Genomic DNA, 20,099 nt, shown 5'->3' with positions numbered 1-20,099 from the left:
AAAGAGAATGAGGTGAGAGTGCCTGGCAGCTCTCCCATCACACAAACAGCTGGTTTCTCCAAGTTTTAGCTGAAAACAATGTCTCCTATACTGATACAGCAAGGAAGTCTGATTTCACCTCTGGTGGGGATGAGCTCAGGAGATGTACCTCCCTTCATCCTTTTTTTTTCTTTTTTTTTTTAAAAATCACGTCACAAACATTCGGTTTCTGAAGACCATATATGTAGTTGCAAAGTTAACAGCTTTCCTGATACAGAACAGTGGAGGTTGTTCTAGTGGTGCATCAAAACGACATTTCTAGTTCACGCACCAGCACATGAAGTTTTACACTGAACGCTGATGGCTCTTTCTCAGAACCAAAGGCCCATTTTAGCCTCTAAATGAGGACTACTGATCATGGTAAAGAAAAATAAAAGGCAATTTCAAAGGCATAAAGTGATTACATTCCTCCAAAGAAGGAACTCTTACATATAACAGAATTGGTTTGTAGTTGCAGTTCTGTGAGCTACCATTTAAACGTAACTACTCTGGCCAAATAAAGCCCACAGAGAAGACATACCGTTCACAATTAGACTCTCAAAAGTCACCTGCTATTACAAGCTTTTAATTGCCAATGGTGCAGTAGGCAGCATGAGAAGCATGGGAGAAGAGACACAGAATGAGTTCCTAATGCAGACTACTCCAATATTTTTTTGAGAACAGGAAAATGCAGCTCAAAACTATGATCCAGTTCCATTTGTTTGTCACGGTGGATTACAGACTGGATTACAGAATAGTCTCTTAACAGTCTTGAGGAAGGCAGGTCATTTCCTCATGTGCCATTCTCTTAAGACAACTGTCCATCTACAACATAAGACACACAGGATTTGGCTACAAGGCTCTGTATTTACTCGTTTTCTGCTTTCCCATCACACCGCAACATCCCATCATCACAGCTGCTGCTATACCAACAAGAGGAACCAAATCCTGCCAAGACCCTTACCTGTCACACCACGTGCAAAGGCTATGCTTCCCTGTTCCCAATCGCTGACTTGCCCTCGCCCACGTTCCTCCTCTCCCCTTACACCCGGGTATCACTGCCTTGCTTACAGAGTGCAACAAAGACCTCTGGCCTGCAGCAAGGCACACAAAACCACCTCCCAAATTGATGAAAATAAATCAGTGAAGCCACAACACTGACAGCGCATCTGTCCAAAGCCAACTTTGCCAAAGCAGTAGAATATTTAGCAGGGGGACGTTTAACAGGTTTTCTACAGCAATATGTCGTGCTCTCTGTGCAGTGTATGCCCTGCACTCTGAGCAAACCACAACACAACAGTAACATTTAAAAAAAACCCACGATACAGAAGCAGCCCAAAAAGTGGTACTTTGCAGTGACAGACAGCACGTGCCATGGAGCTCCCCAAAATGTCTTTTGCACTTGAGCTTGCCAGATCTATTCACTCCACTCTCCTCCAACTCTGTATCCCCCACAGCATCCCTCACCTGGAACCAGTGGAGGGAGAAGGGGGATGACAAAGAAAAACTCAGAAACCTGAAGTTTGTTTGGAATTTATTCCCTTGATCATTTCACACAGTTGAACAAATAATGTCTTGATTTCACAGCAACAGGAAAACCACGTGTTACATAATTCAAAGAGACACACACACCCAAAACAAAAACAGGTTAAAAACAACTGCATAAATCAAAATCTTCAAAGAGGCTATACAATGGAGACATGAAGCCTTTCTGAGCACTAATCATCTCACTTGAACATTATCTGTCACCAAGCTTATTTTATGCACACTCCCTCCTTTTCTCTGAGGGAAACAATCTCAAAATGGTCATTTCTTGGATTCCACTTCTCAGACATTTTAATTCTGCAATTTAAAAAAATCCAACTCCTTCACACAAACTTGATATTATTTTTCTAAAACACGAAAACATTCAATGAAGCTCTTAAAGTGCCCAGAAAAATTCATATCACCCTTCAGAATATACACATACAAACAATAAACAAATATTCCAGTGCCACAAATCTACAGGTCTGAAAGCTAGAGAAAAAGGTGGATAGGGAGCCCAGTTTCTCCCAAGAAAAAGTGTTCTTAGCAGGATCCAGCCACGAGCACAAACTCAGCATATTGCTATTTTGTATATCCTGCCTCGGTCCCCAAAACTTTTTTCAGGATTTTTTCAGTGAAAGTCTATCAGGTCAGCTGCATCTCCACTCTTTAGAACAAATAACCTTTCCATCATGCCTTTGCCTTCCCAAATTTTCTGGGCTTCAAATTGCTGGTCCTTTAGCATTCTCCTTTCCTTTACGCCAAAGCCGTGCAAATCCTGATAAGAACACTGACAAGGAACATGATGGACTAGGAACAGTCAAGCACTTTATCCTAACAGGGATTCCTGGCTTGCTATTAAGCTGTGATTCACTGGGCACTGAACCTTGGTCCTAATCGGGCAACCCACACACTCTCCTCAGCTTCCAAAAATACAGGGTCTGGTTCTTAAGTTTATATTTTAAATGTTCCAGCAGAGAGAAATATATCTTGCATCAGATCTCTCTGGAGTTGTATGAAACCCCATAGAAGGGCTCAGTATCATGTGCCATGTCCTGCAAAACACACCACCATGGCTTCTCCAAACAGAACAGACAACATTCAAGGCACAGTATAAAGGAATTATCATTCCTTCCAATTTGGTGGTGCATCCTGAAATATGGATGTACTTCTTTTTTGCCTTTTTTTTGGGGGGGGGGGGGGGGGGGGAGGGGGGGGGAGGGTGGAGGGGGTGGAATATGGATGTGTTTCTAAACGCACAGTTCAGTGGTTTAAAAGGGAGGCACCACAAACAGAACACGATGTCACTGAATTAGTTTGCTGCTATCTTCTGTAATGTAATGTTATGTTTCAAACAGACCAAATTAAAAAAAGAACAAAACCCAAATGTGAGTAATAATGAAAAGCAGTGACTAAGCGGAGAATTTCATGAAGGTATGTTTGTTTGCACAAGCAAACAGTATTGCTTTGAGCTGAATCATTTTGTCAAGTAAGGCATGTATACAGAAGTGTAAAGAGGCAATGTTTATGAACACGAAGCTTATTTATATACAAAAATATATATAAAATGTATTTGTACTTCGTTAGACACAGAATAATTGCGTGCGAGTGATATTGGATACATTCATAAAGATTCCCTAAAATTGCACGGACAGTTAAGGTCCTTTTGAAAATGTGGCCCAGATAATTTATTTAAAGGGCATGGCATTTAGAGGAAGCAGCCACCCTTTTCTAGCTCTCCGAGTCAGCAAAAGAACTTCCTCATGTAAAGTCCAGCTTTCCTTGGTATGTACAACAGATTACTTGTTTAAGAGTCTACTGTGAAGACTGTGTCTACTCTCTGTCTACTCAGAACATTGCTCCCTGAAAACACTTAAGGCACATCCATAGTAGGAATTTTAACTTTTCATATTGCATACCTATATCATATACGCTATATATTTTTGTAATTTTAAAAAGCAGAAGACCTAGTGCCTCTACCTTGTATTGCATTTGTCAGTTTTGCATACTATGGCTTATATTTGGCTTCTTAAATCTTTCACAGGGCAAGTAACTACTGCAAAGATCTCTTGACTTGCCTTTTATTGCTGTACATTTTGAAGTATGAGTTTCCCTAGCAGGTCTTTCCTTTATGAACTCCCTATTGCCGATAGGGACAGGGGATAGGGACACACACCACACACACCCCCGATAGGGACACATTGCTGTGAGAACACAAGCCTGAAATGGGAAACATCTTACAACAAAACATCACTGGGTAAAGTCACCCCAAGGAGCATTATCGTAAAGCTGATAGGGGTAAAGACTGTTCCAAGTCCATCTGTCAAGAAAGAGCTGAAAGTTCAGAAATATGTTCTTACAGACCTTTAGAACAAACAGAAAAACAGCATTTGCATTAAAAGAACATTAAAACCATAAAAGTACTGTAAATAATATTTAAAAATTCAAGACACAGCAGTTACAGATTATCAAAGGGACAGACAGCTGAAAGGCAAAGTATTATTTTTTTTCTCTTGGCATTAGCAGCAATTTTGGCACAAAGGCAAATGCAGAAGATAGAGGAAAAAACTGGCAGACAGGGTACAGAGAAAGGTTACAGAATCTACGACAAACATGCCACAGTTCAGCAGGACCAAAAGCACAGTAACAGCTTTCCCCAACTTCCCTTCCCTGGAGAGAATGGCATCCATCACTCAAAAGCTTGTTGCCACTTGCCAAAGTCAAGGGTTGAGCTATATTGCAAGAGTTATTCTGCCCATAACCTCCCCAGGAACATCCCTGGTAACGACCACATAAGATGCCACGCAGGCTCTCTGACAAACCAGGCAAAACCTTCGCAAGAAGGGTGATTCTAGTTGACTGCTGAAAAAACCTCAACTTGCTTATCAGAGATTGTGCCCTGCAACTATCATCGTGACAGTACAAGGGACAGAAAATCCATTAAATGACAGCTAATGCTGCAGCCACCCAGTGTGGGACTGACATCTTTAGCAAAAGTTAATACATGCCAATCAGGTTAGTAACACATCACAAGTGCTTGTTGTGACCAATCTTACGTCAGCTGACCAAACCTTCTGAACATTATTTTGTGGTTGAATATATTTTAAGAATTAACCTGGCTAAAAAAAGAAGAGGACAGATCTGGTGGCATAGAAAAAGACGCAGTGTGAGTGTAAGGGGAGAATCCATGCAATTTACATCCATTTGGGATTCCATGGCAACTAAAAAGCAGGCCTTGCGCAAGTCACCACAAAGCTCACTGAGCAAGCACTTTGCTAACTCAGGGCTCAATTTAACTCAGAGGTATAAAATTTAAGAACAGCGGGGTTTTTCTCTTGTGTATTCTTTAATTAATGTTTCTGCTCTACACCTTCCTCTTGCCTTCTAAGCTACCTTTACATCTCCATCAGACATCAAACCTGTGCATTTTATACTTTATACTTTTTTTTTTACTTAATCATTTATAGGCAACTTAGATTCCACATCAAGATCTACCTCACTACTGAGGATTGGCTCAGACCTAAAGATCTGAAATTGCTACTGCCAGATTTCATTTGGTGGCATTTGCCTTAAGGGAGGTCAAACATTTTCAGATGTGTGACCTGTATTAGATGAGTCTACCAGATACATGAAGTGCAGCCTTGGAAACAGAGCTCTGCATCTATCTCCATCTCAGCCATGTTTTCACTCAAGGCATTTGTCTACAGTGAAAGCAGAATGTCTATAGTTTCTTAAACGGACAATTTAATAAATTGCAAGAAAGCAGATAGTTCAAAGTCATGAGTTATACTGAGATGTAATCTTATAGACTCTTTTTAATTACACAGGAATAATATCCTATTCTTCCACTGTATTATCAAGCTTGGTAATTCAAAAGGGTTTGTTTTGTTTTTTTCAAGCCATATGTAACTGTAAACACATCACAGGTTTCCTGACCTACCTACCCAGCAAGAACAGAAGCTAAAGGTAGGTACCTACAGGACATGACTGTAACACTACAGAGAACTGACCTGCCTTTAGTGACACTGTGTCTTGCTTTTAAAGTACATTGCATTTAGCCTCCTCCCACTTCTTAACCATTGTTAAGCCAGTAGTTTTAAGAGATACTTAGAAACTACTTCACAATCAAATCACAGACACTAGTGGTATTTTTCTAGCAGAAAGGGGGAGAATGGCAGAGGCACTGCTCACTCTTCCACCATTAAATGTACTTCTGTCATGCACACATAAGAATGCACCACAATACACTGCCTTAAAGATTACCTAGCTTGACCCAGCTAAGCTGAGCATGTTCGAATAAAGCTTTAAGAGGTCCAAAAGCTCTAAAAATGATGCTACAGTTATACACTGCTTTAGAAAACCAGAAAGCAAACAGAAGGAGCCCTAGATTTCAAGTTTTGCCATTTGATAAAATGGTGTCCTGTTTTACTCCTCTGGAAATACCACAGTTCTGCTACAGGATTGTGCCACCGCTACATAAGAAGAGATGGAAACATCTCATTTATAGTTGATTTATAGAAGTTTCTAGCAAACCATGGCCTATTGCTTGCTCTACTTAGTGTTCTCTTAGATGCTATTTACTGAATGCTCATTTATAAAAATGAGTAAATTTGATCAGTTGAAAGGACTACATCAGAGGAAGGAGACCTTCTGCCAGCAATTGCTTTGATAAACTAATTGATATATATAGCTAAACTCTATTCTTCCACTTCTCATCACCAATAGTTTCACTCCATAAACGACCTTATTCTCACATCAGATGCCCTATGCTCCAAGAAATACTTTTTCCATCCATATTAAGGAATATGTTCCAGCTTTAAAAAAAAAATTAAAAAAAAATCTCTTCACTTTTAGAGAAAGCAATTTTAAGTCTATTCAGTTGCAGAAAAAATGCTGTCATTTTTCCATCTGTCCACAGCATTTTGCAAAGGTCATTCTTTCATACCTTTTGCCTTTCCTCCATTTTGTCATATGGAAATTCCACAAACAAAAGAGGAAACTGTGCAAGTAACCACACTTCGAGAATCAACTGCACACACTAAGAATAAATTTCTGTTGGACTGCATTCAGTTACATCTTAGAAAAACTTGTAAGAATAATACATAAAGTCAAACAAAAGCATGAAAAAAGGGTTAAAAACTGGCTGGATGGCCGCGCCCAGAGAGTTGTGATTAATGGGGTGAAATCCTCTTGGCGGCCGGTCACCAGTGGTGTCCCTCAGGGCTCAGTTTTGGGGCCAGTTTTGTTTAATTTCTTTATCAATGATCTGGATGAGGGCATTGAGCGCACCCTCAGTAAGTTTGCAGATGACACCAAACTAGGTGGGAGAGTTGATCTGCTTGAGGGTAGGAAGGCTCTACAGAGGGACCTGGAGAGGCTGGATCGATGGGCCAAGGCCAATTGTATGAGGTTTAATAAGGCCAAGCGCCTGGTCCTACATACATTTCGGTCACAACAATCCCAAGCAACGCTACAGGCTTGGGGAAGAGTGGCTGGAAAGCTGCCCAGCAGAAAAGGACCTGGGGGTGCTGGTGGCCGGCCAGCTGAATATGAGCCAGCAGTGTGCCCAGGCGGCCAAGAAGGCCAACAGCATTCTGGCTTACATCAGGAATAGCGTGGCCAGCAGGAGCAGGGAAGTGATCGTGCCTCTGTACTCGGCACTGGTGAGGCCTCACATCGAGTGCTGTGTTCAGTTCTGGGCCCCACGGTACAAGAGGGACATGGAAGTGCTGGAGCGTGTCCAGAGGAGAGCTACCAGGCTGGTGAGGGGTCTGGAGACCAGGTCATATGAGGAGAGGCTGAGGGAGCTGGGCATGTCTAGTTTGGAGGAGGGGGCTGAGGGGAGACCTCATTGCCCTCTACAACTACCTGAAAGGAGGTTGTAGGGAGGTGGGTGTTGGCCTCTTCTCCCGGGTGAATAATGACAGGACCAGAGGAAATGGTCTGAAGTTGTGGCAGGGGAGGTTTACATTAGATATTAGGAAGAATTACTTTACTGAAAGAGTGGTCAGGCACTGGAACAGCCTGCCCAGGGAGGTGGTTGAGTCACCATCCCTAGAGGTATTTAAGAAACGTCTAGATGTGGCACCTCAGGGCATGCTCTAGTGACAGAGATTGTAGGGGGGTTTTTTTGTGTGTGTATGGTTGGACTGGATGATCTCAAAGGTCCCTTCCAACCATGAAGATTCTATGATTTTTTTTGCCTATATGTTGTTAAGGTCTTTTCTCAGCTAGCACTGTGAAAATATTCTTTTCTTGAGAGTGTTGCTCTAAGTATGTTCTCTCTCTAAAAGCAGCTGATTTAGTTTATCCATAGTGTTCTGGAACAGATACTAGGAATCAAATCTCTTCCTTTTTCTGATGTCACTAAATGAGCACTTCAGGGCTGGGCAAACGAGCATTTGTAGCACAGACACTTCTCCCATGTTAGAAGGAATTAGAATTTCAAGTTAAAAGGCAAAACTACTTCACAGCAAGACATACACATTCACCACCCCACTCCCAAAGCCATGGCTAGGAGCAGCACAGATTCTGGCAGTGAGGGAAGAGCACCATGACCCGCCAGCACCATGAAATTCAAGGGGTTTAAGGAATCCGATCCCATTAACTGTCAGAGACACCCAGAATTCCACAAGAGAGACAATCCAGAGATAATGGGATCTTTCCCATTCAAGTACCAGATTAATGAAGAGAAGCTTGGGAGAACAAGAAACCACACCCAGAATTCAGGCAAACACAGAAATCCAGTTTGAGAGTTATTCCAGTGCATCAATAGAACTTTTAACTTCACTAACGCTGAGCCGCATACATTACAGACCAGGGCTCTTTAACCAGGCCCACTCAGAGGAGACCCTCAACTGAACATCTGTGTTTTCCTGCAATTCTTTTGGATAACGTCCTTGAAAGGACCGAGAACATCTAGGCCCCAAAGCCACAGTGCAAAATAATATATTGAGACTTTCACATAACACACGAAATTCACACAGCACCCCAAAAATCACACAAATTATACAGCTTATAAAGTTGGGTCACATTAGTTCTTACTGGTCAGCAGGCTGCCCACAGAACTCCCCTAGGATCTGCATGAGAACTTCTGACTGGACATAGAGAAAGGGAACCCCAAAAGCCATCAGCTGACACATGAAAAAGGAGTCCAAAGGGTTCTGGGCTACGTGGTGCCCAATCGAGGAAACTGTGCTTTGCAGGCGCTGGCTTGCCACCCTAACTCTGTCAAAGAGGCCAAGAGAGTACTGCACCACCCTGCTAAAGAAGGAAGCGGAGCTACCTGGGGCCCTCTCTGCTGAGGCGGAGATGGTATTTGCCCGTCCACTTCCATCACTTGCCATGGCGTCCTGCAGAGGTCCTTTGGTGTCCTGCAAGAATGTGGGGGAAATTAAATTCATATTAAAATTGAAATGACTCAGCAATACTCTTTTTTTTTTTTTCCATGTGAGGCTATAAGTACTGAACACGAACTCAGAAGCCATCCCTCTTGCAATTAAGATACACCTTAATCATCACGTAAGGCAAGGCCTGAACCAAGTATGTTCCTGCTCAATTTATGGCTTTATTAAAGCTCTGAAAAACAAGCTGGATATCCAAGAAAGTCAAGCCTGCTCATCTGGGAAATAAAACTAGTACCATTTTTAGTCTTTATTTTTGGCAGGAAGTATGGCACAAATATTGGGATGGATCCCTTATCCTTCCAAAAAAAAAAAAAAAAAAAAAAAAAAAAAAAAAGGAGTACAGCTTTAGCATATATTGAGAAACAGGCAGAAAGACAAGAACCACCACTACCACAAAGGAAAATATAATTTAAGGGGGAAGGACAGTTCGTAGCACGCAAGCATAATAACAGAATGAGTTTAGAGACTACCATATAGTTTACTCAAACAGTTTGCAAAAATACTGTGGAGGAGACAAATTAAATGCCTTAGACAGTAATGACAAAAGCTTGGAGACTTTTCTGTATTACACAGTGTGTCTTGATCCTATATTTAAAGCATAAATGCTTCCATTACAATAGTATAGGAAAAGGGATATCCTTTCTTTCCATGCAGGCTTCCATTAACACACAGAAAACCTTCAGAAATGAAGACAGGTCTTCTTCATAGCACCTATGCAAGGGGGTAGAACTTCATGTTTCAAAGGAAATGCAAATAAATGTTTCATCTTAAGAAAAAATATGGAGAAACAAAGCAAAACCAAAACTGGTAATATAATTCATTTGTTCTCTGCATGGACTGCATAAATATTTCAGCTGACCAGAAAACAAATCAAAATCCTGTTCTGAATGGGACGGTACATTATTTTATAAAGGAACCATGAAAAGAAAAGTGGCAATTAAAGGAACCGCTATTAAATAAAATCTATAGAGCTGCAAGATCTCACGACATAAGAAAGCAACTCAGTGCACTCTGTTTTTTTCTACTTTCTGGAAAAAAAACCCCAGCATATTTACTTTTTCAATGTTCGGAATCAAAACCTATTAACATGACATCTTAAATGAAAATAATGAGTTACCTTTTCTGACAAAGGACCCACTGCTGGCCTCTTCCTTTGAGCATAACCAGAGAGTCGGTAACAGTAGTGAGGCTTACAGTAGAATTTACCTGCAGATAAAACGCAAATGATGGTCAGCAATGAGAACACAGCAGTTTAGCACAATATAACTGTCCATCTCACTGCAACTTATTTTCTGCTGCCATTCCCGTTGCTCCATCTAGTTTATTCACTATACATGGAAGCAAACGCTATCTGAAGTTTTTTAACTCCAGCCCTCCTCTCTCCCCCTCCTAACTAGCCTCCTTTCCATTGGGTGCCTGACAGCCATTTAGTTTAAAATCCTATCAAACACCAAAGCAAAGCTGTGAGGCTTGTGTGGTATCACATGCTAACAATGCGGCAGTGTGTGAGGAACAAAGAAATCATCACATGAAAAGCTGGCAGAAGCACTTTTGGAAAAAGCAAGAATGAATACAACCAGCAGAGGAAAGTGGGAGAGGACAGCGTTAACTCCCAAAGAACCATCTCTAAAATGCACAGTGGCTACTTGTGAAAAGGACAATCAACTACTGATTATTTTCACAATTAAGACCTTTTGTGATACCACTGGTTTAGTAACACCCCAGAAGTCTACATGGATTTTCACCAGTATCTAAACACTGTCAGGAAGCCAAAGCAGCACTAGTAATACCACAATACAAATAATAGCAGCAAATGGATGGCACATAATTATCTTTCCATGTACAGCTGTCAGTATATCCTGCTTGGTTTACACAGCCCATAGCATCCCCTACTGCTATCCTATTCCTACAACTTTGCTAATGCATTTCAAACCTATATTCTGACCTTTGCCCCTTCCTCTAGTTTTTCTGGGCTGGTATTTGCACAATGCTTTGTTTACGATGGAAAAGTGACAAACCCTATCTTTTCAGAAGTCTCTGCTTAAATAAACATTTCTTAATATTTGCTCTTTCCAAAAACTGCTCTTTCAAATTATTTGAGAAGAGCAACAACAGAAAAGCTCTTAGAAAAAAATTCTCAGACTTTGAAGCCTAAAACCAGACACTGACTGCAGAATGTTGCAGAATGCTCATCAGTCCAAACAGCTAGATGAATGGCAATGATGCATTCATAGCTTTGTTATTTTTTCTCTCAAATGAAACCCAGAATAAAATATAAGCTAAATTTTCACAATTATTAGATTAGATGTTTTACCGCATATTTCTGTTTGGCCCTATCTGCTTCATATACATACACAACTGTTATGCATGTAATAACATTTCAGAATCAATGCTGTAAGTGTCCTGAAACTCCAAGCTTTGTGTTTGTTTTATTGAGAACTATCTGCCCATAAATACATACATAAGCTTGCTGGCAGAGGGAATCACTAAATCTGGTGGCAAAAACTGTTTCAGCTCATATAGCTGAGAGAAGAGCTCAGTCTGTTATTACTAATCATATAATCAGATATTCAGTTATTTGTGAACACCCAAAATAACAGCAGTGCTCAAAAAATGCTTTTTCCCTGATTTTGATTACGGAGGAAGCTTTTACTTTTAGATGTTGATTTCAAAATTATCATTGGCCCCTTTAAACTCGCATGCCAAGTCTGCTGACCTTCAGGCCAAGTAATAATGGGTTTTCTGTTCCTTACTGGGAGATGTGTTTGATGATTCTAAGTTTCCTCAACTCTTCGTGACTGAGCAAGTCCATTTCTTAAAGTCATTCTATAATGCATCATCAATACATAATTTTGGGGTTTTGCCCCTTAAGCCTGGATGGTGTTTCCATGGTGGTTAGTCTACTGAGTATATGCAAAAACCTTCTTCCTAGCTACATGCAGTAGATACCTCTAAATTTTATAACATTTTAATCTGCAGTAGAATATTGTGCAGTTTCATCCTGTGGCATATCAGTTTATAATTTTTACTTCATCTTTGACTCAATGAGTAGGGAAAACTATTGGTACTAACACTTTTTTCCTGTTATTTTAGTTTCTACATCATCATTTTGCACATATTTTCCTATTGAGAGAGGAGTAAAGATAATAGAAAATAAAGTCACACCTGCTGATATAAATAAAGGTTTATCTGAGATACTTTCTCTTTTTTTTCCTTCAGAAATTGTGAAATTTCTGCCAATCATTGCTCAAGCAAAGAATGCAATACATTGCTACTCTTAGGAGGAGATTACTATTAACAAGTGATGTCTGATTTCAAATTATTAGTTTCAATATGCACACTTTGTTGATAAATTTTGAGTTTCACCTGCTGCCATATTGTCTGGTTTCTCAGATTTGTCAGGTATTTCTGAAGCTTCCCTAAATTCTTAGCATTCTTAGATTCTGTTAACTGAGTCATCAGCAAGTTTTGTAATCATATTCCTTCCTCCTCAGTCTGTCCGATACAGAAGACAAGGATCACTACTGAATCTTCATTAACTACTACAACAACAATTTCTCTCTGTATATAACACTGACTTACCTCTACTCAACTTTGATGCTCAATTTTTGCTATATAATCAGAACTTAGTCTGTAATGAGCTATTATCACAGCCCCTGATTATAAAGTTCCTATTTTAGTACATCTAAAATAAACATACGGAGTTGGACAGTCATGACGTCTTCAAGCAGCAAAAGCTGACTGCATTTGTCCTCAATGCGTTATTCTCTCTTAATTTCTCTTATTGTGTTATTCTGTTAATTAATGTAGTTCTCTCTATTCTTAGTGTTAAATAACTAAGGAGTTTCCTCATGGTCTAGCCTTCAAAGTCAGCCTCTAAAGCCTCTTAAAGCCCCCAACTACTATTTGTTTCTTTGCATTCTAGCAGCTGTTATTATGTTATATTAATTCCTAACAGCTCAGTTATTCTGCTGTCGGCATGACCAGTCCACAGGAAATCCACATAGTTTCAACAATTTCAGAGATGGTGTCTTTGGAACAGAAGTTACTCTCTTCCCTAACTTCACCAAATAATTTTTAAGCAAAGAAAGCAGTGAAATCACTAGATTGACTTCCAGTACAGTTAAGAGAATTCAGACAAAAAGGCAATTTCTCTTACCATCTTCAATATCATAGGCATAAGATGACAAGCGCAGAGTTGTCGCACAGTATTCACACTTGAAGCAACTGCGGTGGAAGAACTTGCCTTCAGCACTCAGTCTTTCCATCACATAGACTCGCTTGCGGCAGAAGTAACAGACATCACTGCCTCCCAGGTTTTGGGGGAACTCCTTTTTGAGTGAGCCCTAGACAGAAATAGGCATGGCAAAATTTGTGTGTGTCCAGCCTCACCAAGACTGCATGGTCATATTATCTCTTCATTTATGTGGATACAGGAGCATCTGGATGCTGTAGTTTTTCCCACATGGATGGTACAGTTCTTGGACACATTTGACAGGTTTAACCAGGGCATCAGAAACTAACCTTATTGTCCAGGGAAGGTGGTCCTAGGATGCCATGCCTACATATGTCAGCAATAAGCTAAACTCTGGATGGAAGAGCAGACAGCAGTACTATTAATGATGACCTTGAAATAAATGACTGAAGGAGGCATACGATGGAAAGCCAAAACCATTAGAAACCCTCAAACAGCAGTTCTTAGACCTACATTATTAAAATCAGCATCACCTCCAGAAAATAATAATGCAGAAGTAGCCCCAGTGGATCAAACACATCTTCATAAATACGACAAGCAGTTTCTCAAATATATATGCAGAACTCTTGGACACTGAGGTTCGATTAAAACATTTTGCAAGGAAAACGAGGACAAGAGTGAGGGGTGGATAGAGAAAGGGAAGTGAAGTCTTTCACAAAGCTACAACAGATTCCATGAGTGGTAGAAACAACTGCACACTCACAACACTTCAGATCTACAGTACATCTAATCACAAACACGCATCATCTTCTGTACATCGTCTTACCAGTTCCTTCTTGTCTAGAAGGGTTTTGGGTTGCTCTTTCCTTTGAAGCTGATTGGCTATCTGCTCAGCCAATGAGCTCACTCCGCCTGTGTACATCTTTATATACTTCTACCAGATGGATGGAATAAAACAATAGGGCAGTGAGAAAAGGGAAAAAAAATCAAATTAAAAAAATGACCAAAATTATAATAGGTTAGGTGGTGAAAAGGTGCAGAGAGGTCAAATCATGCCAAGACAGTGGACAATATGAAGTGACAAGTAATAATAGCAAAGCTAGTGTCATCAGAAGTCACCACTACAGTCCAGGGTCAACTGTAACAATGGAAAAGGCTCCTTGCATTTTGCATTCTCTAAGTGCTCTAGAAATACTATGATGATGAAGAAAGCAGATCTTACTCTTGCTTGTGGGGTATTTTGCACCTGGAAACCTAAGCATAGACACTTCTCAAAGACGAGGCCAAATACAGGTTAAGATTTTAGGTTGCAGGTAAAATTGGCATCAGAAACAAAGATATTTTAGAAGACATGTTACATAGTCTAATGCAACACGTTGATCACAACAGCATGTTTATATGCTTAGCAACTGGAAAGAATTCATTTACAGAGCATTCAGAGCAGGGAGAAATCCTTAACTGAGGAACTCGTAGTGATTCAAAAATGTGAATTCTTCCAATGCTATATTTGAAGATTATATCAAAAAAGATGTGAGAGCCTCATCCAATGCACTAAAGCCATACCTGCATACATCTGGAACATATACTTGCTCAACTGTGATCACGGCTTTATGACTAGGCTTTTCTCCATCATGGGTATTAACTGACTCCATAACTTTGGATATCTAAAACCCCTTCAATATTCCAATAAATCTAGGCAGGTTGGCTGTTACTTTAGATGGTACAAAATGGGTGTTTGCCAGCCAAGTCCAGTCACTGCAGCAGCAGAGGAAGTGTTTTTCACAGGAAATAATTACAACCGTTGGCAATAATTACATGGTTAAGAAAATTATGTGGTTACATCCCTGTTAGCAAAAATCACACTGCAAACGCCATGTATTTGACTCAGAGCAGCAAAGAGCACGCCAAGCAATTTTCCTTTTCCAGACTAAGAAGCATTATGAATTTTTCTAGCTGGAGTCTCCTCAGGAAATGAAAGATCATAAGAGAGACGCTCCAGCTTCTGGCAAGCGTAAAATACCAAAGATACGAGTATTCTGAAGGAAAGGACTAAGGTCGTATCTCAAAACCCCTTTAGTCATATAGCAGAACTTGTTTGAAGCACACTAGTTATTCCCCATAACTAATAAACCAGCATAAATTGCACACATGTGGTTATTAGCCTTTTAGGAATGTGTAAGACCTTCACATGTTCAGACACGAGAACAGCAGGAAGCACCACAAAAACTGAAATTCACCACAGAACGGGTGGTACTTTGGGGAAAAAGATTTTGAAAATGGAGTGCTCAGGCATCAGAGATTACCACTGCCGTCACTGAAGTCCCAATTCCTTAAGCTCTGTGCCACTGCAGTAATGAGGGTTTATTTCTACCCAGAAAGAACTTCTACTTGTCTACTGATTCCACCCCAAAATGTAGAGCACTCACAGTATTTATATATGCAAGAAACAACACATCATTTTTCTTTCAAAATTTTCCAGGTTCCATATTCTTCCTCAGCTAATGTGTGCACACACATACGTGCAGAGTTGCCTTTCAATGTCATACATCATATCTTGTCAAATATTACATTCAAAGTGGTGCCCACTGGAAAAACTTTCTTCCTTTCATTCAACATTGATCTTTAACTGACAACCATAATCACCTGGCCAGGAGTTTTCAATTTTCCTCTAAAAGACCAGAAACTTTTGAGGCTTTTTAAATTTTCTTAAAAGGCAGTTCAAGCTTTTCCACAGGAAAATTTTTCTTTTAGCTGAACCAGGTTTCCACTGAACAAGTTTGCTTTGAAACCTTCATCCAACCTTAATTGCAGATGCTTCAGGATCTTTAAATTTCTATCAGCACATATGAAGTTCCATGCTTAAAAAGTGATTATGCTAATCTTAACTCACGTTACCTTGGACTATTTGCTGCGGGAAAATTAGTTGATGAATTTTTGATTTGGGGTTCTGCGTTTCCGATTTGTTTTGCTTTGTTCCTATACATCACACCTGGCCTAACACTGGGTCTTAAATGAAGCATTTTATCTTTCCTCCTATGGGCAAAAGCCTTAAAGATATACAACGTTCTGCAACATTTTCAAGAGTGGGCATAGAACCCACTCCAGACTAGGTTAAACCAAGTTCCTGGTGTTTATGTATGACAACTGTTAATTAGTTCAAGTTCTCAGTGATTTTTCAGAAAGCTGAAGTACTTTTTATTTCACACTGTCCATTAAGCACGTATGCACAAACACGTTCTATAGTTTGGCCCAAGATCTCAACAAAAGAAGCAAGCAAAACAAGAAATCTTTACTGCAAAGCCAGGACTATCAGTGCTCAAAAAGACTCGTTTGAGAGTGAGATGTACCACAAGCTTTTCATTTACGTCAAACGTTAAATATATTTAGTTTCAAACTGCTTTATAGCTTTATGACAATAACCAAGCTATGCCACAGGCTGCTTCTGGCTTCTCATTTGTGCATGAATATGCACAGACATTGCCATTCTGCAGGTGAAGCATTGCAAGCCTAGCCATCTCTTGTGGTGTGTCCCTGGCTGGTGGGACCAGGGTGCAGCAAGCGAACACAGCTGAGTGCACCTTGCAATGCTCAGGCTAATGCTACCTGTCGAAGAGAGTCAGATGAAGGTGAAGAAGGGCGATTAGAAGAACGGAGGCTAAGGGAGAGCTCCCACTGGTCAACAAAGAATCGGCGAGACGGTTCAGTCTCAGGCTAAAAAATAAAATAAAAATCAAAGCAATCATACATGGCTATAGAGGGAAGAGAGGAGAAAATGAAAAAACTCAGGTCCTTCTGCCCACCATCAAAAAAATTGTCCTAAAGACTCTTGTAGGATAACGTGGAGGAAAATATCCAGTGTATCTTCACTTTCTCCCTAGTGAGGCTTAATTTGTTTTTTATTAGGTTTTAAGTTATTTAGGACCATTTGGAAGCAGTTACGTACTTCCACAGATGTCCAGCCTCCTGTAACCCAACCTACTAAGCCACTGGCAAAGATCCCAAATCAATTTGCTCAGCTCTTCCACCTGTATCTCCCATTGTTCTGTATTACTGGCCCAAGGCACGAAGATCGTACTTCAGGCCATGTGAAACCTCTTCTATATTTTAACTATATAAACCAAAAAGCCTGCTCTCCTTGGGGATGGAAGAGAAGGAAACTAACTTGTAAGCATTGCCAGTAATTAGCAGCAAATTTCCAACCTAAACTTTACTGTAAGCAGATTGGAAACATCACACTACAAAGAATGAAACAATATAAAACAATCTGCTACTCTTGCTTATCAACTGTCAAGCAATAAATCCCAAACTGAGGATCTGCATCCTTCTGAAACTAGCTCCTCACAGGAGAACCTGAGATTTGGTCTTCCAACATACCCCTCATTATCTCCATGGCTCGTTATAGCTATCTCCCAAGAAACACTTAACATAAACAGGAAAAAAAAACAATAGCTGGAAGTATCAGACAAATAGTGCTAGTAGAAACTGCGCATTCCTAGAAAATGTAATCTGGAAAGAGAAATTATGCATATTTCCAAAATTTGTCCCTTTTTCAAGAAAGTTCTGTTTTCTATTATAAAAAGGAAAATAAGAGTCACATAGCTGCATTACCCACAAAAATAGCTATTTCTAGCCACTTAGAATAGCCTAGTCTCAAGATTAAATCTACTGGACAAAATGCAAAACAGCTTGGCCTTCACAATTTCCCCAATTTAAAGAAATATAACTATTTTATACACAGATTTTCTGTACTTAAGATCATCAACATTTAATCAAATTTCTTTTCTGAAAATGTGCTTCTTTGCTAAGCTTTCTTTCTCTTACTGCTCTACTTTTCTTTTCTTCCCTTAAATCCCACATCATAATCTACCATTGCCTGCAGTGTTCCAACATCTGTTTCCTCTTTTTCCTCTCTGCCCTACCCACTTTATCCTACCGCTACTTTGTGTTCTCCATCTCCCTTATATTTTCTCTGCTCCTTAATTCTGCACTATGCGTAAATTAGTTTCAAAAATAATTTCTGTCTTTGCATTGTAATGCTCTTAATCTCTTCCACCCTCAAAAGGAGCTTAAAAGTACTAGACTGCAACACAAAAGGTAGGAACAAGATGTTTTGGTCTAGATGTTCATTTCTGTATCATTATTCCAACTGAATAAGGAAACGCACGTGAGCACGCTGTCCTTGGATTATGCCTAACATCTTCAGTTGTGTTACCCATAAACAAATGGATGTTAATATGTTGAAATTAGTCTTCTTACCCAGTCTTCTGTGTGCCCAAATTCTACCCCAAATCCAGCCAAAGGTTCACTCTTCTTTCCTCGAGAACAGTTTCACTGACTTTAATTATCAGCAAAGACAGCATCCCCAAAAGAACAGCAACTGAAAGTAACCTAAATGTTATAAATTTCCTTTTGACATGGCTTGGAAAAGTTATGCCCACCAGCAAAAGTTCTGGGATTGTTTATACTCCAGCCCAAGAAGAGAACTTGATTTTGGATGGTGAACTCAAAACAATAAGTTATGAAAAAAATCACTTATGTAGATGGTGTTTTCCAAAAGCACTCTCCAGTTTGCCAAATGCCATTGAAGATAACTGAAAACAGAGACTGGAGCAAGCAACTAGAAGCTAAAGAAACCGCTGTTCAAACTGGCATGCTCCCATATGCCAAAGACGACACACGGGAGAGAAAATTAAGCACAAAACCAAACCAAAACAGAAGTGTACACTGGAATCAAAGAAAATCTGCACAAGCTGCCAACTCTACCGTTGGAAATAAGTATACAGGAAGTATGGACACAAAAGTAGTACTTCAGAGCCAGGAATTAGGCTTGGAAAATGTGAACGTTCTGCTTCCAGAAGCAAGTAAAATTTGTAAGCAACTGACTGGTAAACAACCACTGTGAGATGATTTTATCTGGAGTGCAGCTGGTTTTCAGCATGTACTCTGAAGTTTGGAGGCTGTTTTTTACCTTATTGTGTTTCGAGAAACAGAAACATTGCCATTCATCAAACAAGGAGACAGTTAAGAACTGGCAAGCAGGATAAAAATACTACACAAAATAGACTTGACTGTGTCTTTTTAACCACATGACTGTACAGCAATGGTCATCGTATTTTGGTGAATTTTTCTATCCCTCTGACCCCAGATGTCACCGGTACCCAGAATCCCACACTGGACACCAGATAGGCAGGGCTGTAGTCACCTGATGCCTCACTGCAGGTCTGGACTCCAGGAGGGCAGCTAGCTGACATGCCCTTTGTTCAACATTCTCAGGCACTTGGTCATCAGAAAATAAACGAGGAGATCTCTGTGAGATGAGGAAGGAGGAGGAAGTAAACAAACCAGCAAAAAAAGCCCCCAAAAGGAATAGACACTGAAATGCGAGACAAAAAGGTATGAAATTCACATGCAGAACAGTAAGAGGAGCTCCCATGTAAGACTGTTTTTATTTATTTATTATTTATTTCCATGGTCTACTGTTCTAATTATGAAATTTAAGTTTTGACCCTCAAGGCCACGAAAAAAGAGTTGAATTAGTTGTTATTCACAACTCTCCCACCTAGGACTGCTGCAGCCAAAACCAAACAAGCGTGTGGCCTCTTTCTCTGGCATTACCATCCAAAAAAAAAAAAAAAAAAAAAAAAGTAGCTTTATCATGCACAAAGGAGCTTATTCGCCAACTTATTTCACCATAGTTCTCAATTCTCAAGGATTTCCTTTACACATCTAAGCCCGCACATACTTGTGTTTCTCAGATTTTGTGCACAGAAACACATCTTTTAGGGCAACGTACTTCAGCTCTCATAAAGAATGAGTTTGTCTCCACTGGTATATGAAAAGTGAATGCTGTACTTTCCAGAGAGACAATGTTTAATGAGACTGGATGGCTGAAACAAAGCACAGCAAAATCAAACTACCACAGAAGTTGCCAGTTTTCATTCTGCAACTTCACTGCC

At 40.0% G+C, this 20,099-nt stretch overlaps 1 protein-coding gene across 11 annotated transcripts in view; it reads right to left on the bottom strand.

The window, feature by feature from the left end:
* The window catches only part of MICAL3 (microtubule associated monooxygenase, calponin and LIM domain containing 3), a 197,286-nt gene that overhangs the window by 61,839 nt on the left and 115,348 nt on the right, over positions 1-20,099 (bottom strand). For 10 of the 11 annotated variants that reach the window (XM_054189482.1, XM_054189553.1, XM_054189491.1 and 7 more), the window contains 6 exons: positions 19,346-19,450; positions 16,747-16,854; positions 13,970-14,077; positions 13,108-13,294; positions 10,066-10,154; positions 8,828-8,915 (listed from right to left, as the gene is read on the bottom strand). In XM_054189482.1, coding sequence (XP_054045457.1) covers positions 8,828-8,915; positions 10,066-10,154; positions 13,108-13,294; positions 13,970-14,077; positions 16,747-16,854; positions 19,346-19,450 — 685 coding nt within the window. The remainder of the gene's footprint in view (positions 1-8,827; positions 8,916-10,065; positions 10,155-13,107; positions 13,295-13,969; positions 14,078-16,746; positions 16,855-19,345; positions 19,451-20,099) is intronic. The other variant, XM_054189545.1, reaches the window with a different exon arrangement.

The sequence above is a fragment of the Rissa tridactyla genome, chromosome 1, assembly GCF_028500815.1.
Source record: "Rissa tridactyla isolate bRisTri1 chromosome 1, bRisTri1.patW.cur.20221130, whole genome shotgun sequence".
Taxonomy (NCBI): domain Eukaryota; kingdom Metazoa; phylum Chordata; class Aves; order Charadriiformes; family Laridae; genus Rissa; species Rissa tridactyla.
The sequence above is the reverse complement of the archived record's forward strand: the minus strand, read 5'-3'. Positions and strand labels throughout refer to the sequence as shown.